General features: G+C 35.0%; 1 protein-coding gene across 1 annotated transcript; it reads left to right on the top strand.

The window, feature by feature from the left end:
• The first annotated feature begins 1,126 nt into the window (after nucleotides 1–1,126).
• Nucleotides 1,127–9,931, top strand: Syx17 (syntaxin 17). Its single transcript, XM_089649671.1, has 3 exons — nucleotides 1,127–1,287; nucleotides 6,712–6,907; nucleotides 7,415–9,931. The coding sequence occupies exons 1-3, from the start codon at nucleotides 1,165–1,167 to the stop codon at nucleotides 8,005–8,007; spliced, it is 912 nt and encodes a 303-aa protein (XP_089505797.1). The 5' UTR covers nucleotides 1,127–1,164; the 3' UTR covers nucleotides 8,008–9,931.
• Nucleotides 9,932–24,703: the final 14,772 nt, after the last annotated feature.

Genomic DNA, 24,703 nt, shown 5'->3' with positions numbered 1-24,703 from the left:
TGATGGTAGGAGCAAAAAAGAAAAAAAAACTTTTTGCGAAATAACAACTTTTTTTTCCATACAAAAAGACATACCTACTAAAAATCCTTAGTTGAGGTACTTACCCGATAAATTCGCTGTGTGCTTGTCGAGCGCGAGACTGGTGACGTTGTTTATTATTACATCCACCTGCTGTCCGATCCACCCCCAACCCGAAAAAGTATTTTTCACCAAATAGTTTCCTCGGGCAGTAAGGTATCTTCTTAAGAAGTTGAACACGACGGTTTTCTCAGAAAGTGTATTGGTGTCTTCCAACTGTAGGTATTCGTTGAGGTTTCCGTTGTTGAGAAGTATGTTGTCGTAAATGTGGATTAAAAATCGTTATCTTTTTACGGCATGAAACGATCATTGAAGTAATCAGCTTTCAGAAGAGTTAATGAATGAATCTCTTGTTACGTAATGGGTGGCCTTTAGGCCTTCTAACCCATTATCGAATTATGTAACCCATATGCTTAGTGAGTACATGTGAGGTATTTGTTTATAATATTTCTTTAAAGTAAACAAATCACAGCTGTTCTGTTACGAGCTGTAAAGCGCGGAAAGGGGTGTTAGTTCTAGGATCGGCCGGTCGATTTCAAATGATCCAAAAGCAATAATAATGCAGTACGCACACGCCGGCGCTATTTTTCGTCTGTAGCTGAAAAGTACATCTAAAAGTTGAAATTTCAAAAAAGTAATTTTCCCTTTTACTTCTACTATCATGTAGAATCACCTCCCGGAGTTACTGAACTTTCATCCCGGACACCCTGTACATAGAGCCTACATCTGCACCGCTTCAATTTCGAGTAATTTATAACATCAAAATCAAGCCGAAGCTAGGGGTTGAAGGGTTGGTTAGGGGTTGGTATTGAATGTAAACAAAACATCTACGTGAGTAATATAAATAAACAACTCACGTGAGTAGACTGTATTCAACCGATACCGTCTGGTTCGACTCAACATTTGTGCAATGATATTATACAAGAAGAGACGTTCCAGGTTACAACAAAGCACGACCCTACCATAGACAAAACCTGAAAAAGCGATAAAAAATATCGATCAATGTTATTACCACCACTAATCACTATTTTCCAAACGGCTGGCATTTTGACAGCTGTCAAAATAAAGATTATTTGGCAATTTAAAATGGACGTAAATAATAGTAAATTGTCTTTAAAAAGAGTTGAAATATCTCTAAATAATTTCAACGCCATTGCAATTCCGCATCACATTGATTTGCTTAACAAGCACAAGACCAATATTTCAAAGGTGAGACAACATAGGTTAATGTTGTTTTTTAATATTTTTTTTTGTTTATTATTTTAAGGAAAAAATATCCACTAGCAATATATCGACAGTATTATTGAATCACATTCTTTGTAACAACTCTTCCAGCTCACATCCCTTCTCGTAGACTCCGAACAAATTAATTATTTTACTATCCTTTGTGAAAATCTTATTCTGTTGCATAGAGTTTTGTCGATGTGTTTTTGAACAATAAAAAATCAAATGTTGATTTGCGTATCGAAATAATCTCTGATAGCAAACATTGATGCTGTTTTTATATTTCTATTACTAACTGCGCATTAATAAAGTAATTTTAAATAGAATCTAGATAAAGTATGAATTTTTTTTTTATTTACATTTATTTTATTACTGTACCACATATTATTAATCCAATTACTGAACAATCTTTTCATTCTGACACTCAAAGTTTGGGAAGATAATTATACAGTGTTTGCCAATAAGAGGTGTTATTTTGAATAGCCCGCTATTTCGGTAGATGTTACTTTTGAAGCTGTCATTTTTTGACATTTGACAAGTAGAAACTACGCCATTAATAAAAATTGAACGATACACGCTTCAACAACGCATTGAAATAATTAAAATTCACTTGAGTGAATCAAATGCAAATCATCTTGATTGATGAGGCCCATTTCCACCTCGGTGGCTTCGTCAACAAGCAAATTGTCGCATCTGGGGCTCGGAAAACCCAAGAGTTATTGTTGAAAAGCCTCTCTATCCTCAACGTGTGACTGTTTGGTGCGGTTTATGGTCCGGCGGAGTCATTGGACCTTACTTTTTCGAAAATGAGGCTGGAGCAACAGTTACGGTGAATGGATTGCGCTATTGAGAGATGATTTTTTATGGCCGGAATTGGATGGTATTGATTTGGACAACGTTTACTTTCAACAAGACGGCGCTACGTGCCACACAAGCAACGAAACCATTGATCTTTTACGATTGAATATCAAAATAACACCTCTTATTGGAAAACCCTATACAAAAAAAATCTTAAGGCTGTTTAACTCTTGACAGGCCAAGATGCCAAACGAAACGTCTGTAACCAAGTGGGTCTTCTGACGACCCCATGCATTTTTCTGTCTTATGGGCTTTTAAACTATAGAAATCCCAATTATAAATGGTAACTTATGTATTTGCGCAAGAATACGTAAAATACTAACATGATATGTAAAGTATTTAAGCTAATATAAGGAGGATAGTAATTTTGGGTACTACCTACTCCCCCACTTGGCTGCGTGATAGTTAACTAGTGGAATGCAGATGGGACTCTGGAGCATTCTAATATGATCCTTGTTAGAATAATTTGCAATGCGATTTTGACCTTAATGCTTTGAAAAACGTATAAAAAACAAAACGTGCACGTCTAAGCCATAGCATTCCAAAAGGAATCTGCTTAGACATATACCATTGTAGACTTTTCTGTAGGCCTTTCAAGATATAGCACATTATTTTGATGTATCTCATAAGGTTTAGCCAGCGTTAGAAATGTAAGCCCCGAAATATATTTACGACTTGATTAAGAAACATGGACTTTTCTCTACTTTCTATAAATGTAATATGCATGTTTTATATACATAAACCTTCCGGAAGAAATTCTCTAAATGATACTGAAGACCCTATTTAAATCCGTTGCGCAGTTTATAAGAACTATGATCACAAACAGACAGACGCAGATAGCGACTTTAGTTTTTACTATTTAGAGATATTAACCCTAGATAACTAAACTGTTTTCATTGTTTCATTGTAACTTCATTTTCGTTGAGTGGACTACGCAATAAAACACTAGAAATAAATCAAAAATATTTAATTAAGATAGGAACTTGTTACATGGAACAAAAGTAAGGTTTATAATGAACAAATTAATATCAAAATATCAGTCTACACAGTGACCACACATGTCAACATTATGTGGACCACAAATAGCCTTTCTACATCTGGTGCAACGGTGTTTAGTTATCCTACGGGCCTTGGATGGACACAGGTAGCTAATTTTACGCACGTTTGACGTAGATGGAACCGGAGCTTCTATTGTAGAAAATTCGCCAACATTAACAATAAATATAAGAATATATGAATGTACGTACCTTAAAAATAAAAATTGTTGTTATAACTAAACTTTCGTCCAGCGGACGACGAGATGGTCATATGGCACGTCCTAGATGCGTGTGGCCACAATCGCGTCACGTGCTGCACTGTTTACTCAAATTAGGAAGGTAATGAAAGAGTCAAGGTCGGGGAGCGGGGGGAAGTAGGTGATTTCGTATTTCGCCGTGTAGAGCGTCGTCGCCTCGACGAGCGATTAGTTATCTAGGGTTAAAACTGAGTATTTGCAAGATTTTCATAACCTCTATCTATTGCCTCAAGTAAATGAACCTCGGATAAATTCGGATTCGGATATTAAGTGCACTGCATTATTGACTGAGCATTGCGAAGTCCTGTTTTAACTCGACTGTTTTGCATTTTGTCTGTCAGTAAATTTGTTTTTCAAGATGGTGGCCATTTTAATGATTCAGTAAAGATTCTTTGTTCAAGTTTGAAATTATGTTTGCTACGCCATGTTTATTTGGACTTTTGTATTTACAGTTTTTTTCAATATTATCGTACCTACCTGCTTGAAGAATGTTTAAAAAAAGATTTGTCTTGATGTTTTTTTTTTTTTTTTTTTTTTATTTATTCACATTTAAACCCGCTAAACTACTTGTGTAGTTTGTCAGCAGGGACATAGAGACAACATTTATACACTCATAAGATACAATTTGAACGGTACATAATTACATAAATTGGTTACATTGCAGAAAAGTTTAAATAGCAGCATAAAAGCCTTATATAATAAGCAAGTAAAAATAAATGTATGAACAAATTAGTATTATCAACATAAAACATAAAAGCCTTATAAAATAAGAAATTTCTTTGGAAAAATTGTATAATTCCTAATTTGATTTTTTTTTTTAATGTTACATCAAATAAATATATGGTTTATAATTAAGTAGGTAGGTACTTAAGCTAGTACTTACTCAGAAATCATATGATTCTGATTTATCGAAGAAAATTAGAAACATACGTTTTTGGACACTATGTCTACTGTTCACAGAACTACAGTTGTGATATAAGTGTATTTGCCACGGCAATCAAGTAGAAGTGATTTGACAGTATCTGATGACATTACATATTAGACGAGCCGTTGCGTTCTATTCGGCGCTGACGACAATTCGAAAAAACCCCAATGTTACTATTGTTAGCGATTGTCAACTATTGAAATTAACCATTGGAAATTTTTATTATTATTTTTTTTAATGTAAGTACCGCACAATAGTCCCAATTGCTCTCTCTCTGGAGCCAGTGATACCATGGTATCCCCAATGTTGTATGGCGAGAGGTGGTGAAGGGGGGGGGGGGGGGATTAGGAAAGTGGCAAAGTACCTATTCAGACCAGTTCACCAAACACATTAATTTTATTTTTATTTATTTATTATTAATAATACCCCAAAGTAGGCAAATGCTCGTATTATGGTGGTAACATAAATAAGAACATATAAAAACAATAATACAATGTTGTACATATATCGTAATACAAAAACAAAAATTACAAATATATATACGATAATAGGGATAAATTCTGAATGATTTCACTTAACCCTTTCACACCCTCATTATTGTTTCCACATATATAAAATATGTAATGCTTGATAATACCTCAGAAAATTATTTGAAAATTTTTGGTATTTAATTTAATTTTTTTTTTTTTGAAATTATTCTACGTTAATTTGGATTAACATTGGACGTCAGAGGGTATTTTTTAAATAGTAAGGTTAAATAAACATAACACTAAAGTCATACAAATAACTGTTTCATGTCAAAAATGCACATTTATAATGTAGCGATAATCTCCAAGTTTTGAAACAAATAACATTTTAACTAAAAATTCATTCGGAAATAAAGAAATAATCTTTAAAAATTCGCCATACTAGTCGAAAACATGTCCGTCACTACCAGTGTTAATTTGAATGAACATTGAAATTAATTTACGATATTCTGGCAAATGACTGTGAACACTGAATTGAACTGATGTTATTATTATAGGACACATCTTTATGCGTTAAAATATTTGTAATTTGAGTAGAAAATATTGACATCTCACCTTAAATTAAGTAATCAATGACGGCAGAAATTTTATGAAACTTACAATCAGCAGATGTCAAAATATTTACCGTTTTTGTGGCAGGAATAAGGATTACAACCGATTTGAAAAAGTAGACGCAACAAAAAAGATTACAAGCTTTAAGAAAACAAAATATGGCTTTTATAAATCGCTGCCATGCGGTAAAAAAAATCACAAAGTTTGTGTTAATTTGAATTAAGACTCGGGCTGAAAGGGATAAGGGTCTTTCTTCAGTGATACAATAATTTCATTCAGGAAGCTTTCTATCAGCCATACGGTAATTTTCTTTTGAAGAGGGTCTGTTTTAACCTTACTGCATTGCTGCTTGAACCCATTATACACCTTAGGAGCCAGGAATACATGGAAACGTTGTCCAAACGATGTGTTCATTTTTGGTACTATCATCTGTTGTTCTGATCTTAGTCTGTGATCTACAAGACTATGAATCTTGGGATTGTTCGTATAGTACATTATGTGTGCATGTATATATATCTGTCTTACGTCTGATAGTTTTGTTTCCTTAAATAAGGGTGTCGATAGATAAATAAGGTTTTTTATTCATCACTCTTATTACAGCTTTTTGTGCCTTGGCTAACGGATCTAGTATAGTCTTGGCTGCACCGCCCCAGTTTAGTATGCCATACCTGATAATTGAATGGCACAAAGCATAGTACACAATATTAATGGTTTTCTTATCAACAATTTTCCGTATATCTTTCAAGAAGAAAATTAGTTTGCGTATTCGTTTGGGCATTCTGCGTATTCGTTATAAACTAGATTTAAAAAGGTTTAAAATGAAAACTAAGAGTAACAATTATTTTACAAGCAATAATTATTCGCCTGAAACACTCATCCACATTGAAAAATCTCCTGATAAAAGATACATGACGCCAACGGGACTCGAACCCGTGTCCCTTCGATTTCCGGTCGACAGCTCTGACCACTGAGCTATGGCGGCTTATCTCTTACCCGCGAAATGATTCAATATATACTAGTGTTTCATTCAACAATTACTGCTTGTTACATTTTTTCACCTGAAAACAACCAACTTTATTTTATATGAGAAAGGCATTGTAAGTGAGATTTTTCAATGTAGATGAGTGTTTCAGGCGAATAATTATTGCTTGTAAAATAATTGTTACCCTTTGTGCTATGCATAAAAAACCTTGTCTTAAAACATTAGTTTACCAAAAAAATAATAATGAAAACTAAGAGTTTGTCTTGACCAGTTCCAGAATCTGGGTGACTTGGAGCGCATCCGCAACGAGCAGATAAACGCCACGCGCATTGTGGTGCAGCTGCGCCACCTGCTGAGCGAGATGGAGGTGCTGCGCCAGCGTGTGGCCGATGCCGACCTGGTCAGATTCGATCGCCTCACCGAGAAGTCCCGCCAGCTGACCATAAAAGCGATCAAGGAGTATATCGGTAAGTTATAGTTCTCCAGAAGTATCTCAGTATTCCCAGAGCCACTTATCCCCATCTTCTATTGTATAAAATTTGCTACTCTGCAAAGAAGGGCGGTCCTGTCTGATTGACAAACCGTTGTTAACAGACTGATTGCCATCTTTAATGCACAAATGCAATGCAGGCATGCTGTCTGTTCTACAGGTATGAATATACACTTATAATAAAAATGTTCACTGAATATTTTGATAGTAAATTACTTCGAATTTGGGCACCGGTAAAGGCCCTATCATTACTTTTGATCCAATGTTTATGTTATCTTATCGGAATTTTTTGTGAATCACATTTATTTTATTTTAGTCTTCTCGAAGAATGTTGTAAATTCTTGTCACAAGGTTCCTAAAATTTCGTTGTACAAGAGCAGTATGAGTTGCAGGATTTTCGAGTAGAGCGAGTATTGAATCTTTTTCATGCTATTTATGTATGTTTGTATAAAGATAGGTGAGGATTATTAATTTCATTCTCCAGATATGCCGCAGTACTCGCAGAGCCAGTCATCCCCCAGCCTCTCCAGCGGCTACTCCTCGCATTCTCCCAACACGTCCAATGACAGGAAATCCGTCGACAAATTCGACTTCACACCGGGCAGTGAGAAACTCTCCCTGCAAATAGACGAAGAGCAGCTATCAGAAGAGCAAATCAGACGGCGAGATTCGTGCCTAAAATCCTGGGAGACGCTGCAAGACGAAGTTCAAGACCTGCACGAGATATTCGTCAAGTTTCAACAAGTAATAGACACGCAGAAAGACACGGTAAACACCATAGATAAAAATGTAGAAACGGTAGCTCTTAACGTCGAAACGGGAACAGCAACACTCGCTAATGCCGAGAGACTTAAAACTGTTTGGTATCCAATCGTAGGCGCTATGATTGGAGGATGTATTGCGGGGCCTATTGGATTGGTGACAGGTTTGAAGGTAGGAGGCCTTGCTTTTTTGAGTGGTACAGCTTTGGGGTTTACCGGGGGAAGAATTTTGAAAAAGAAAAAGGAGGATTCGCTCACGCCTTCAACGGAGGCCACCGTTTCTTCTGTTAGCGAGTCGGATAAAAAGGAAGACTGACCGTGGATTATTTGCACGTTTAAACGGAGAATTTTTAACATTTGTAAATGAGAGAAATTTTTTATAATGTAGGTATTTGTGTAAAAGTGTTGTTCCTATTACATATCAACATCAGATATCAAAACATATGTACTAAAAAATACTAAAATTTACATTTCACTTGACCAGACTGCGGCAAGTCTAAATAATACAAATTAATTTGGTTCTGTAATAAAACAGATCTTTTTATTATAATATTTGCGCAATCAAATATATTACCCTTTGCTAATTTTGATTATGAATCAATAAGTACTGTTTACTTGGTCAGATAAGATATGATATTAGTTTGTTGGGGAATTGTTACCCTATTTATTAACCGATTCAATGCGGATCCTTATAATAGACGGGTTTTGTATCTTTGTCGTCAGTGTGGATCCCGAACATTGGTTGATTGTCCCGAACGCACACAAAGAGACATCTGTGTGAGGGATATACAAGTTTTTTTTTTTATTTCTATGGTATGACATTCTTATACAGAAATCTATTATAGTAGGTATTGATAATTCAACATACTTGGGGTCAGTGATTGAAAATCGTTCTTCATGCACATGCATGACAATATTGCTACTTACGTGAATATACTGTGTTTTTGCATTCAATTCGTCTAGTCAAATATTATGTGTATACATGGTGTCTGGAAATTCGTATTAAAAACAGAAAACTGGCAAATCTATTTGGATATCACAATGTGTGGTATAACTTTTATTGATTTGAGCTTTCGTTTTCGAGTGCGAATTTGGAATTTTTTAGGTTGAATATTGAAAAACTCAGTCTCTAGGGATTAACATCAGATGTTTACTGTCATTTAAAATGTGAAAAAAAAGGTTTTTTGGGGTTCTCTCTTTTGATGTAGATTCATAAGTTTCCTGCATGTAGGTATTACGAGTTTTTGGAGAATGTGTATTATGCTCCTAAACGGAGTTCTATGCGTGCAACTGTAGTTTATAATATGTATAACTTTTGGATTACGGATGATAAAAGTGATGCAAAAAATGCAAAATTTTATATATGTAATTAGTTTCCTTGTAGCTACTTAAAAAACTTCTAACATAAAAATCTATACAATCTCTCTGATAGATCTCATTGGATTGCAATTTTTAGAACAATCCGATGAGATTGTTGTTTTGTTCCACCAGTATTTCAGTGGAAGGTACTGCAAAGAACTAATCTCACTGTTCCCTTTGGTACCGGTGCACAGCCAAGATCGTCAACGACGTTTGTACATTTAAAGAGCGCACTTTGAATGTATTTGTACGTACTGATAGTGGTCCCCTTGTACCCTGCAGTAGTGCTACGATACACCAATTGACTTGCACAGAGTTTTTAATCAGGATAGGCAGCAAGAAAAAAAGCGAATTAATTGACCGGTCGGTGGCTGAGTTGGCATCGCGTTTGGGTCCTACCCAGGCTTAGTGTGTTCAATTCCTCGGCTGGCTAAGTCCTCCATCACAACACAAGTGACATTTTTCATTTACTGTGGTGGTAGTAGGAGATTTTCAAATATTGTCAGGTTATTCGTAACCCGGTAATGTTTGTCTTTCTTTTTAAAAAAAACTTACCACAGACGTGATAAGTTTTTGCTAAGAATGGCTAAGTTGCTGGCTTTATGCAATGTTGATTAAGATTACCTAAGCCTTATCAAATTTCCAAATAATTGCTTCATTTATGCATATTACAAGCCAATGACTGGATAAGTATATAACTCTTCCATTTTTACTTTTCAACTGCACAGTTGCATGAAAGAAAGCCAACATAATATGATAATTACTTTGTTAGTAAAGTTGTGTTAATTAATAGAGGTATTAACAGATGGCGCTGATTGCTATATTCGTAGTTTGTATCAAAAAGCATGGCCTTTTTCGACACTAACACTAACGGATCGTCTCTTGAACAGTGGCGGTTTTCTCTAAAGTGCGTTTGTGCGGCGAACCCCCATTAAAAAGATGAGAAAATAAAACAAACTTGTTTTATAATAATATAAGCACATTATAGATAGCACGCTATTAAAATTTCGCCTTCAAAACCCGCGCCACCGAAAAATACGATACATATTCCATGTTTGTGCGAGTTAAAATCCGCGCCAAACTCTTCATACAAAATAATTTTAGCCGGTACAGACCCTATGACGGTGACATATACAAAATTTGGTCTTTCTTTGCAAAACTAAGACAAATTGTGTGCGCCGAACACGCGTTGTGATATCACGTGACCTCCGAACATTGACGAATGTAACCGAAGAAACCCGATAACTTCGCGGACTGACCAACCGACGTTTGACCTTTGAACCATAGGGAAGCAAGTGTTATTTTTTATGTTATATTATGGTATTTAACTTTGTAGTCATTTTTGTACATATTTTTGTTTTCTTGTTTCTGCATTTCTCCAACCGTTTGCTTATGGCATTTGCAAATCTACTACCCATTGAAGTAGACTTAGTAAATTTATTTCGTGCCACCTTTATTTGTTTTTTTTTTTATGTTTTAAAATATCTATTATATATTCTACGAAATTATTCTTCTCGAAAAAACAATAATAATTAGCAACATAATTGAGTGCTATAAAAACATTAAACAATTTAATTCCTATAAAACTTTTCTCATTATCTAATAATTGTGTCTAGTGTAAAGTGATTTAAAAACAATAATATGTAGGTACCCCTCCCACTAACTTTATTTAAGTAGTGTGACTGCTGCCGTATTCGACTATTTGACGAAGGACAACAGTAAGTAAATTTTAATTAGATAATATGTTTATCTTCTCTTGAATTTCTGAACCCCCTGTTAAAAAGACCACGAACCGCCACTGCTCTTGAATGAGCATCACGCATACATGTAAATTTTTTGTGGAATGCAGACAACATTTGAATATGAATGTGCTTTATTTTCTATTCTTAGTTCCTGCCTTTGATATCTTGTAAGTGCAGTCGGTGCGATTCTATTTCGCACATATTTTTGAAAGTGCAGGTTTATTTCTTGCAATAATTTTATATTTTCATGCTAGTAAGGTAGTTTAGGCACAGCTTATGTGCTTATATGGACGGCACACCACCACGCAAGCGATAATTTCTTTAAAGTGATTCTGCTGTGAACATTTGACATTTTTCACATATTATTATTGATTAAGGAAACTACCTGCATAAAACTGCCGTAAGGTTTCAGGTTATACGGTCATAGGACTATTGTTCTATGTCCCACGTTTCAACTTATTCCTTTTTATAGTAGCCTAGTCCTAAGTTTCACCAGCGCTGTCAATCAGACCTTCTGTTAGTCATATTAAAATCGTAGGCCTCTTGTTTTATATCTTGACTTGCTAGTAATTTTATTTAGATTGTTGGATTTATTAGAAATCTTTTAACACATGACAAAAGATATACTGCCCTTCTTCCTCAGGAATACGCAAGTATCCGATACTGATGTTGTGAACGACTTAAATCACGATATCCGCGTCGCCGCCATCTCTCGATACGTCAAAGCTAGCTTTCATAACCTCACTCACAACTGCTGTAACTAACATTCTTCATTTCACTGTTTTATTCCTAGCATTGATATAAAGTACACACATTGTTACAAAGTGTCTGATACAAGTGATGATGCAATCTTATTTATTAATTTCTCCGCCATGTTTAAAGTCTCCAAGATGTGAGTTGTAACGATTTTAAGTTTATAAAATGTCAAAAACACATGCCTGTGTATGAACCTCCATGCAGATGTATGCCGATAGTCGCCAAGATACTTGAATCGTCGAGTATCAGATACTTGCATATCCCTGTGGAAGAAATGGCTAATTCTATAACGAAGATTGATATATTTTTGTTGTTTGTTTTTGGGGTGTTATGCCGTGTTGCGCTGAAGATGTGATCTACCGGATCTGCCCTGATGATGGACACTGCAACTCTGTCCGAAACGTCGGCTAAAGAAGGAGTTAGCGCAACACGGCATAACACCCCAAAAACAAACAACAAAAATGTTTTTGGCCGTGAAAATCTAAAAACTAACCGAAGATTGATATACCTTACTTTGATCTTGCAAACCAAAGAAACTTCAGAAACAAAGAAAAAAGGAAACTAATAGTATCTAGCAATATCTTAAATGTATAATAATATCTTTATTTAATACATTTGCAACTATAAACATGTAAATAGAGAGAATACATAACAATTAGATAAAATTGAGGATTCTCATAACCTGCCTAACTAGGCTAGCGGCTAGCCTGTGTTGAGGCAGTCAAATAATTAAATGATGTACCTACCTACCTAGTGAGAACAAAAACTGGTTGTAATTATGTAAAATAGGTGGAATTTTAAGTTGCATGTCTACTGTCCTACTTATATTGAATTCTAAACAAGGCTGCGTAATGTCGCCGTGGTTATTCAATCTATACATGGATAATTGTATGCAAGAATTGAAAGAGGTGGGATTGGGCGCGAATTTGAATAATTTGAAAGTATGTTGCCTATTGTATGCTGATGATGCGGTGCTGATTGCTAATAGTATAGATGATCTACAGTCTCTCGTGTCTAAGATGAACGAAGTATGCATGAAGAATGAGTTAATGATGAATGTAAGTAAGTCTAAAGTAATGGTGTTTGAAAGAGAGAGTACGAAAACAGTGTGCAATATAATTGTGAATGGGGAATACTTGGAGCAGGTGGATGAGTTTGTGTATTTAGGAAGTATGTTTACGAGAGATGGGAAGGCTGACAGAGATATCGAAAGAAGGGTAAATGCAGGTAATTCCGTTAATGGAGGACTAAACGCCGTAGGCGCTAACAAAAAATTGTCCAAAAAAGCGAAGTTAGCAGTCCACAACGGAGTGCTGGTACCTACCTTGATGTATGGAAGTGAGGCATGGAACTGGCAAAGAAAGGATGAAAGTAGATTAAATGCTGTTGAAATGAGATCCCTGAGGCGTATGTGTGGTAAAACCATGTGTGATGGTGTGAGGAATGTGGAGATCCGCAAAGAGTGCAAGGCTGATGTAAGCGTAATGAGTAAGATTAAGAAAGGGACGCTTAGATGGTTTGGGCATGTAGAGCGAATGAGCGAAGATAGGAGTGTAAGGAGGATATATGATGCAAATGTGAATGGTAGCAGAAGTAGGGGACGCCCGAGGAAGACATGGCACGATCAAGTGAATCAGATACTCGAGTCGGGCCATGTCAAGAGTCAGAATAATAGAAGAGTATGTATGAGACGATGTATGAATGTGAATGAGGCAAGGAGTGTGTGCCAAGACCGAGTTGTTTGGCGGTCCGTCCTCTCTGCCTACCCCTGCGGGGAAACGGCGTGATGGTTAGTTAGTTAGTTAGTTAGAATGGAGTTTTCTGTAGAATTCTTGTGGTAGTGGTACCTACCTCCCTTGCATATAGAGGAGCATGTGGCAATCCATCTACGGCTTGTATAGAGTAATTCTAGTATTGTACTCTCAGAGAATAAATCTAATACGCTAGCGGTTGAATTGTTAAATAGTGTTTACTATTCCTGCAACCCCAAACCCTTAGAAGTATAAAGATACTACAGTGGCGACGAGGCCTTCCCAAACCCTTAAAAGTATAAAGATACTACAGTGGCGACGAGGCCTTCCCAAACCCTTAAAAGTATAAAGATACTACAGTGACGACGAGACCTTCCCAAACCCTTAAAAGTATAAAGATACTACAGTGGCGACGAGGCCTTCCCAAACCCTTAAAAGTATAAAGATACTACAGTGGCGACGAGGCCTTCCCAAACCCTTAAAAGTATAAAGATACTACAGTGGCGACGAGGCCTTCCCAAACCCTTAAAAGTATAAAGATACTACAGTGACGACGAGGCCTTCCCAAACCCTTAAAAGTATAAAGATACTACATTGGCGACGAGGCCTTCCCAAACCCTTAAAAGTAAAAAGATACTACAGTGGCGACGAGGCCTTCCCAAACCCTTAAAAGTATAAAGATACTGCAGTGGCGACGAGGCCTTCCCAAACCCTTAAAAGTATAAAGATACTGCAGTGGCGACGAGGCCTTCCCAAACCCTTAAAAGTATAAAGATACTGCAGTGGCGACGAGGCCTTCCCAAACCCTTAAAAGTATAAAGATCACATTTATAACCCTTTATAGGGCACAATTTATGGAGTCGAAACGTTCCTTGAAATGACTATAGCCACTTTTAGTGACCCAATCTGATTGTTGAATAGCCGGGTACTTTCCTACCTTCCTCTTCCCCATCTACTTTCTCTCCTCTTTCTCTTGAGCCTCAACATTTGTACACCGTTGACATTTGTCACGTGAGAACCGGAGATTTCTACGACTCGTTCTTGAGTTCAACTCAACTGTGGAATGATTTGCTGGCCTCTGTGTTTCCTCCTTCTTCAAGACCCAGGTTCACTCCTTCCTTTCCTCAAAAAGGCCCTGCTCACAGCATCCCCAAAGATGACATAGGCCCCGAGGGCAATTATTTTCATCAGGACCTGGAATTCATGTAAAAAAAAACCACATAGCATACTCCAAGTTTTGACTCTAAACAATTTTAAAATGACAGTAGACATGAATCTGAAAACAGCTGAAAATTAGTTAACAAAGGTTTTTGATAATACATATTTTTATACATCACAAAATTTGTAACAAACGTTTTTGAATAACAATTTTATAATTTTTTATAACCGCACTTTCCAAAATTATACATTTAATAATATTTGGATGATTTGTATAGCGCCGTTTTTGTGCAAAATCACCTCAAGGATGCCTAATTTATGAGCCTAGTTTAAGTCGGGTTGTGATGCTTCACAGAAATTCCAATGCAACATTGTCATGGCAACAGTGCAATCATTTTTTATTTTTTTACGTTTTAAAGGTTCCTGTTAAACGCCGATTCTCGGTTCATTTCAGCTTTTGAACAAATTGTGATCATGTGACAAGTTCAACAACACAATACTTGTGCTTTTCCGTTGATCAAATTTTATTGAAAAGTTGAAACGAATCTAGAATCGGCATTTAAGAGGTGAGCTGTCAAATATAAAAATAAAAAAAAATGGCGCTGATTGGATGACAATTTTTTAAGACAATGTTACATTTGAATTTTTCTGAAACACCCCCATCAGTAATAATACATATTTAATATTATAAAATATTTAACATATCAAAGTGTGCCCACTGCAATATTACACAAAGGATGTGAATTATTATATTATAAAATTAATAAATAAATAATTTTATTCCCTTACAAATCTAAAACAGATATATTGAGGTTGGGTTGTTTCAAATTCTATCACATTTCCCCGTTAAACACTGATTTTCGGTCTGTTTCAGCTTTTGTTCAAATTATATTCGGCTTCCAAGCGTAACTGTCACGCCTGTCAGCTGATTAAAATTTTATCAAAAGCTAAAACGGGACGAGGTTTGGCATTAACGTGGAGATTTCAAATGAAAAAAAATACAAAATGACACTGACGATAGTCTCTGAGAATGGTTCCCGTTAATCGCCGATTCTCGGCACGTTTAAGCTTTTGATCAAATTGTATTCAGCTCTCAAGTATAACGGTCAAGTTTTTATGCTTCTTTGCTGAATGAAATTTGTTCAAAAGCTAAAACACGACCAGGAACAGCGTTTAGTGGGAACTGTGTCAAAAAAACAAAATGGCGATGTTCATTGATTTGATGGTCATCAAATCAATGTGATGTTTGAAACACCCCAGCCTAGTGTTAGCGATTTAATGCTTAGTTGTTCTGACTATATCTGAACAATACATCGTCTGCCTTTTTAACGAGGCTTTATGTAATATGATGTCTTCAAATAAGTAAATTAAAGCTTTTTAGCTCGTTAGAAAAACCGGGCAAATATCCAATTAGTGAAAGTCGTAGATTATAGTGCATATACAGGGTTTTCCAATAAGAGGTGTTATTTTGATATTCAATCGTAAAAGGTCAATGGTTTCGTTGCTTATGTGGCACGTAGCGCCGTCTTGTTGAAAGTAAACGTTGTCCAGATCAATACCATCCAATTCCGGCCAGAAAAAATCATTAATCATCTCTCGATAGCGCAATCCATTCACCGTAACTGTTGCTCCAGCCTCATTTTCGAAAAAGTAAGGTCACAAGGTAAAACCCTGTATTTCATTGGTCAGTTGGGGCCTAGAAATCCAATGACAGATGAGATTCCATGATAATTCCTCAAAATGACAATTCAACACACCTATAAAAAGTGCTATAAAGTTATGAAACAAAAACTAGGTTAAATAGGTTACATATCTAACTATATAGCACTTTTTATAGGTGTGTTGAATTGTCATTTTGAGGAATTATCATGGAATCTCATGTGTCATTGGATTTCTAGGCCCCAACTGACCAATGAAATACAGGGTTTTCCAGTAAGATTTTTTAATTATTTTGTTATTTTGATATTCAATCGTAAAAGATCAATCGTTTCGTTGCTTGTGTGGCACGTAGCGCAGTCTTGTTGAAAGTAAACGTTGTGCAGATCAATACCATCTAATTCCGGCCATAAAAAATCATTAATCATCTCTCGATAGCGCAATCCATTCACCGTAACTGTTGCTCCAGCCTCATTTTCGAAAAAGTAAGGTCCAATGACTCCGCCGGACCATAAACCGCACCAAACAGTCACACGTTGAGGATAGAGAGGCTTTTCAACAATAGCTCTTGGGTTTTCCGAGCCCCAGATGCGACAATTTTGCTTGTTGACAAAGCCACCGAGGTGGAAATGGGCCTCATCACTCCAGATGATTTGCATTTGATTCGCTCAACTGAATTTTAATAATTTCAATGCGTTGAAGCGTGTATCGTTCCATTTTTATTAATGGCGTAGTTTCTACTTGTCAAATATCAAAAAATGACAGCTTCAAATGTAACATCTACCGAAATAGCGAGCTATTCAAAATAACACCTCTTATTGGAAAACCCTGTACTATACAAAATATTGTAAAAATTAATAAACACCATTGTCAATCTTTCGTAAAATTAATACATTTGGTTTAATGTTAATGTGTATGGCTTGCGAGAGAATTCTATTTTGTAAACTTATTCAAACGAAAAACGTGGCAGAACGTAACGAAGAGAAACATACGCTACAGTTGCTAGAATACATAGAGCACTAACCGAAATATCTTAAAACAACCATAACGAACTCTGATGACTGGTAAAATGGTCAGCTCTAGCAAGCTAGACGGCTGTAAATTAACTGAGTGTGTAAGATTAGGATAACCCAACTCTAACCTAACCTAACCCGTCTGTGTGCAAAGGTGCTCGAGTCTAGGCACACGGCGGGCTAATGAATTTTATATGTGAATACCGGTCAATTACAGAGCTTGATTTTGTGCTTTCAACTAGTTAAGGCAATGCCATACGTAGTAATGCAAAATCATGTGTTTTTGGTTTGAAAATTTGGTCGCCTAGAAATGTTTCAGATGCCTTAATTAAATACTGCGAGTAGAATACATCTTGGCCTTTGAAATAATCGAGTATTTTTTAGATAAGTCTTTTTATAAGCCCAGAAAAAAATAATGTATAAGGCCTCTGAAAACTGCTTTAAAGTTCAGAATCTCCTACTTACGAACCCATTTTCGATTATGATTTTATTGTATAATGTGGCAAATTAAGTTATTTATAAAATGATCGAAAAAAAATTAAATATTTATGCCTGAACATCCACAAAATAAAATAAAAGGCACTTTTTGGCCATGTTTTTTTCTTGCATAAATCAAAACAGGCGGATGGTATTAAGCAGGAATTTAAACCTTATCGCCATCTACGTAAGGGTTGTTATTGATAGCGGCTCAATTTAAAATACTACACGACGTAGTGTATCGCCTTAAGTATAATGGCTAATTATAGTTACCGAGAGACAACTGTATCTATCTTTGTCAAAACTATTTAAATCCTTTGGAAAATATAATTTGTAGACTCTCTCTCTAATATTGTATTGAGATATGTTTGCATATGTTTGTAGTATTTTCAGCATAGATAATAGAAGCAAGGATAGCCTATTGATTGGATAGCCGCTTTTAAATTCGGGGCAGTTTGGTCGTAGAGAGGCAGCGACAGTCGGAACGCTTCCATTCTTCCACATATCTTTGTTTCTATTATCTATGGTTTTTGGTTTTCTGAGCAACGGTGCTTTGGAACGATTTTTTTACAGATTGACATATTTATCTGTAGAAGTCTGGAATGTCACTACTCTAGATATTGTGGATACAAAGAAATATCTGTCAATATTTTGAAAATACAGTGGTAAATACTATCAGTATCACCCTTGTGAAAGAAGACAACAATTCAGAAATGATATGTTAATTGAAATGGCTTAGCCGTGTTTTGTGACCAGATTAAAATAGCCAAGTACTTCCCACCCCACCTTCCTCTCCCCCATCTCCTTCCCTTTAGCAGCACAACATATCCTGATCAATTGCGAGGTATTCACATAAAAAATATCTTTGAACTTTGGCAACACACATTTCTAGTGTGTATAATCTATTCAGTGCATAGACATTCAAATCAATAGACTTGCCTTAATATGAAATCTGGGTATCATTTTGCTCGACGAGCACGAGCACAAGTTCGACCGATTCAACACACCTTTAAAAAGTGATATAGAGTCATTAAAAGTGATGAAACAAAAACTAGGTTTAATAGTTACCTATGTAACCTATTTAACCTAGTGTTTGTTTCATGACTTTATACCACTTTTTGTAGGTGTGTTGAATTGTCATTTTGAAGAGATACCCGGTCACCCTAAATAGTAAAACCACTGGATTGCTTTTGGTAATATAAATGCGCCAATTTAATTGCCTCCGATTGCTTTATTGAAAAAAATTGCAAATTATCTTGTGATCTCAAATCTTACAAAAATGAAACAAACGGTAAAATACAGGTTAACTCATTGGCTATATAACACCATAACAAGTTTGTATGACTCCATGTAAAAATTCTAAGTTATGTTTTTTTTAATGTTGGCGAAAAATTAAAAAAATTATCGTCTGGATATCAAAATTATTTATTTCGCGTGGTCGCTCCAGTGGATAACAAAATATTAAATATTGGAATTAAGCCCGAACTTTTGTTTGCCCGATTTGGGATTTGTACAGCCTAGCGCACCATTGTAAACAGGACTAATAATTCGTAAACAGATTTTATTGTTGAGGACCAAAAGGTTATATTACAGTGCGAGTTACCTGTTTAACTGTAAATTGCTTTTTTTGACAAATAAACTGAAAGTGTGATTGTCACGCCGCTTCCCGCTATCAGCGCAAGTTGGTTTGTTCCTCTTTCCCCGATTTGCTCGTCTATTGATTTGAACGCCTGTGATTATTGTGTTTTAATTTAATTTAATTATTAGAGTGCTTATTAAATTTGTTAAATCTTCGATTTAAATAATATCTTTTATGTAAATAAGTTGTTTTTTTTTGTAAGGCACAAATGGTCAATAAGTTTTTGGTTTTTTTGTAAAAATTGAATTTTTTTATTGTATTATGAATATTTTCAAAATTACTATTAATCTGTGATGGATGTTAAATTTTGATTAGTACATAATAATTTTTAGAACGAAACGTTACTTATTTTTTGTGATTTTGTAATGGCTTGGCCGATTTATAAATTTGTATAAAATATGAATAAATAAATAATTGTTATGTTTGTATTTTATTTGCAACTTGAACATGAAATCATCAACAGGTTAGTTGGTTGCGTGGTCCAACGCTACGGGTTCTAGCCCTCCATCATTACGTAAATTTTATTTCGTTAAAATTTGTTAACTAAATAACTAGCTCTCATGTACCCGGCGTTGCCCATCTTTTCTCTACTTTCAATAATTATAATATCCATGTATTATATATATAAACCTTCCGGAAGAAATTCTCTAAATGATAGTGAAAACCCTATCAAACTCCATTGCATAGTTTAGAAGAACTAAGCGCACAGACATCTCTATTTAGTATAAAACAAAGTCACTATCTGCGTCTGTCTGTTTGTGCGCTTAGTTCTTCTAAACTATGAAACGGAGTTTGATAGGGTTTTCATTATCATTTAGAGAATTTCTTCCGGAAGGTTTATATAAATAATACATGGATATTATACAGGGTTTTCCAATAAGAGGTGTTATTTTGAATAGCCCGCTATTTCGGTAGATGTTACTTTTGAAGCTGTCATTTTTTGATATTTGACAAGTAGAAACTAGGCCATTAATGAAAATGGAACGATACACGCTTCAAAAACGCATTGAAATTATTAAAATTCACTTAAGTGAATCAAATGCAAATCATCTTGAGTGATGAGGCCCATTTCCACCTCGGTGGCTTCGTCAACAAGCAAAATTGTCGCATCTGGGGCTCGGAAAACCCGAGAGTTATTGTTGAAAAGCCTCTCTATCCTCAACGTGTGACTGTTTGGTGCGGTTTATTGTCCGGCGGAGTCATTGGACCTAACTTTTTCGAAAATGAGGCTGGAGCAACAGTTACGGTGAATGAATTGCGCTATCGAGAGATGATTAATGATTTTTTATGGCCGGAATTGTATGGTATTGATTTGGACAACGTTTACTTTCAACAAGACGGCGCTACGTGCCACACAAGCAACGAAACCATCAATCTTTTACGATTGAATATCAAAATAACACCTCTTATTGGAAAACCCTGTATTTATAGAAAGTCAAGCAACACCGGGTACATGCCAGCTAGTCAAATACATAAAAGAGAGTGTCTGTTTGTTGCGGCCGGGCTGTGTGGATTTGATGTTGGTGAGGTGGATGAAATATTGCACACTTGACACTTCAAAACAAGAGGGAGGTTACTGTCTACATGAGATTTTGAACTGCCCCATCCTCTTTTCCCACCCCTCAAAGCATTTTTTGATACTTTTGATAAAATTTGAACACTTAAAGGAAAATTACTGTCAACATTTTTTTTTTAAAAACTCTGGATGAAAACCACAGCACGAAACCCATGGACTATAGCCTTATATTATAATTCTATGTGATATACAGGGTGTCCGTATAAAGTGCACTAACTTCGGGAGGCGATTCTACATGATAGATAAAAAAGATAAATAATGTTTTTTCGAAATTCCAACTTTTAGGCATACTTTTCAGGAAAAATTGGTCCGCCTTGTGGCGACCTGCATTATTATTTTACTTTGTGGCCAAATCTATCGTTTCGCACCTCCCCCACCCGCTGCCAATTCCTTCAGTCAGTGTTGAATTTGAATTCAACGTATATGTAGTATTTACCTTGCATCGTATCAATACCTTATATTTTATTCACAAAGTAGATCTGATCAAATTTAATTTGATATAATTTAATGTACAGGGTGCAGCAAAACAGACAATACAAAAACAGACACTGCAGTTTTGAAGAGCTATTAAAAAAACAGCACAACTTACAGAAATGGGGTTTATTTTATTTTTGGCATATAGTTTCATGTAGAATCACCTCCCAAAATTAGTGCACTTCACCCCCGGCCAGTTTAATAATTTAAAATAATATGAGATATATTTTCGGCTCATTCCAAAGTGGAAGATACTGTCAGTATCGCCCTAGTGTAGACCACCATTTAGAATTGGAATGTTTGGTCACCAGATCTGAATATCCAGATATTTATCTACCTTCCTCTTTCCCATCTTCTTACTCTCCCCACTTTCAGGTTCAATTAAAAGGGTATGTAAAAAATAAATCGTAATTTTTTTAAAGTACTTACGGTGACATTATCTAATTGTAAGAACAAAGTACTATAATTACCGTCGATGCTCAAAGACTCAATTCGATTTCTAGCCTTATTCGATTTGTGTAATAATATTATGTCGAATATCTTATTACATCACTAGCTACGGCTAATACGCAGTGATGTCATTCCTACCGAAATTTCGTTGGATCTACCAATTTCAGCTAAAATCTACCCGTTTTCAACTATAATCTTTCGACATTCACAGAAAAACTACAGAAATTTTTGGTCTTAATAGCTCTTAATTTTCTTTGATAATTTAGCTCTTCTGTACTGAACCCCATCACGTAAAATTACCTTTTTAAGAAAAATTTTCTCTCCGAAATTCTCTAGTCACCTCTAGCAAAAAAGAACCCCTATAGAAACGGCAGTAAATATTGCCTTAACCGCCATACTTTTATAGGCACAGGCCACAGATTATGGAGATTACACTTCGTTTGAACTTAATTACTACTGATATTCAACGATTTACGTCGGGATATATGGTAAAAGATGCATTATAATTTCAGTTTTATTCAATCAAAGTTCAAAATTTACCTGATAAAACGATCGCTTTGCCACCATTTGACATTTTTTGTACAGAGCGACTCTTGCGAAAGTTTCGTTTCAATCTAAATACACATAAAGTATTTAATTAAAACAAACCAACAACCTAATAGTCTATTTTATGCGTGTAAATAGTTGTTTCTTGTAGTAATTGCTGAAATAAAGTGTGATTTCCATAATCTGTACCTAAAAATGCAGCGGTTAGGAAATAGTTACCGAAACAACTAGTATCTATAAATATTTGTCCAGCTGCCGATTTTTGTCACTAATCTACCGAATTCGCAACTCTCATCTACCGATTTTAATTTTCGCGGCATGGCATCACTGCCAATACGTCAAATATGTGGTTTATTCAAGGTTGCCAATTCGTGGAGAATTTTCCAATTTCTAAGATTTTTCAAGAATTGGGTATTTTGCGGGGAGAACCTTTTCGTGGAGAAAATACGGGGATTTTGGCCATTTCTTGATTTTTTATTTATTTATTAAACGAAAAAGTACGTTTAAGTAATAAGGTTTACAATTACAATGACAATATTTAATACTACTCTTCCAGAGAAGCATTAGCTTGTAGGTGGAGTGTAGATTATATTAATGTAGATATTACATTATGTATTTTACGCAGAATCAAGAGAAGTAGAAAACATATATTGTAAGTAAAATGTACTACTAGTAGCTATAATATGTATTTATATAATCATGATGTAATTAGTTTCTGGAATAAAGACTATTATTATTATTATTTGTATTAATATGTATATAGTATGTATACAATATTTGGAGAAGAAGTTGCTTCTTAAGTAGAATATTTATTATTCAATTTTTTGATAATTTATCTTTAAAATATTTTTTCAAAATGCTCAAAGCTTGGCTTTTGTCGTTTATGATTCTAATTCCCTAAGGGAGTTGATTGAAAAAAGGTTCTTCCTTGGTATGTGTAGTAATTTTGTGCAAAGAAAGTGTTGTATTTTGGACATGGAAAAATGTATTTAAGTAGAGTACGGTTTTCAGTTAGAAATTGGTACTTTTCTTTTTCTTTTATTATTTGAATTAATGAATTTTTTATGTACAGATATTTAAAGGGAGGTACTTGAAATTCTTCTTATAAGCGGTCAGTTGGGTAAAAAAGGGTTGGGTCCGAAGGTTTTTTTAAAAATGATTTTAATAATTATTCTCTTCACGACTTCTATTGGGAGGAGGTTAGTTTTATATACTGATCCCCAAATAATGATGGAATATTGTAAAGTTGATTGAACCAAAGCATAATATATTAAGTATAGGTTTTTTTTTTCGACGAAAAATTTCTTATTTACAATTATTCCTAAATTTTTGATTGTGTTTGTTGTTTTTAATATTGAGCAGTTTGTGATACAATAATTTTTATCGTTTGTTTTAGAATTTTCATGTATAATAATGTCAAATGTTTAGAGGTATCTTTTCCAGAGATGTGCTTTATTTCAAATAAATCCATTTCAAATGGAAATGCAAAATGCAAAATGGGTATTTTCCATTTTGCATTTTAAATGCTTTTCTAAAAACCATTTTGCATTTTGCATTTTAAATGCTTTTCTCAATGCATTTTCCATTTTAAATGCTTTTTTGCTTCATTCTTTCTACTATCTCCACTCATCTTTTTTTCATAAGCCCCAAATATCAGTCGGTCCTCAACCTCGCTATGAGAGATAATTTACATTTGTCAAGTTGCTCCCTGGTAGAAGCCCTGGCAATTGAGTGATACCATTACCAAAAATACTGAACATGGGGCCATGACGCTGTAATATTAAATGTTAGATAGCAGTTTCAATGTTTTTACTTTGGCAACATAAAATCATTGAAACTGCTAATAATGTCCCGCGCAAATTTTTTGTGGTTTCATAATCTGTAGTCGTGGTGTTTTTGGATTTACCATCATGTAATATGTTTGTTCTACATTGATGTCCATTATAAAATAACAAAATTGTTTAAAAATTCTATAATTATTTTAATTGTTTGACCTGAGAAATAATTTTGCATTTTCAATGCATTTTGAAAACAGGTATTTTGCATTTGAAATGCTTTTCTAAAAACCATTTTGCATTTTGCATTTTCAAATGGAAAAGTTTTGACCCATTTCCATTTTGCATTTCAAATGGTTTTGGGTACCCATTTTGCACATCTCTGGTCTTTTGAATGATTGCAAACCAATTAAATTAAAAATAATGTTAACAATAATTAGGAAAACATATCATATTTTGTTTTCTGTCGCATTTGTCTCTTTTTAAAACCTGAACGAAAGAGAAAATCTTGAATAAAAGAATTTAGTTTCATTTTGGAGGTAAAGGTTCTTGTGGGGAATTTGAACATCTATTGTGGGTATTTTAGAATATATCCATAGGCAACCCCAGGGATATCTATTTTCTATGGTCAAATGCAAAA

This window comes from Hesperophylax consimilis, chromosome 30 (assembly GCF_061612785.1).
Source record: "Hesperophylax consimilis isolate HC1 chromosome 30, BYU_Hcon_1.0, whole genome shotgun sequence".
NCBI lineage: Eukaryota > Metazoa > Arthropoda > Insecta > Trichoptera > Limnephilidae > Hesperophylax > Hesperophylax consimilis.
Note: the sequence above shows the minus strand (reverse complement) of the source record. Positions and strands in the feature narration are given on the sequence as shown.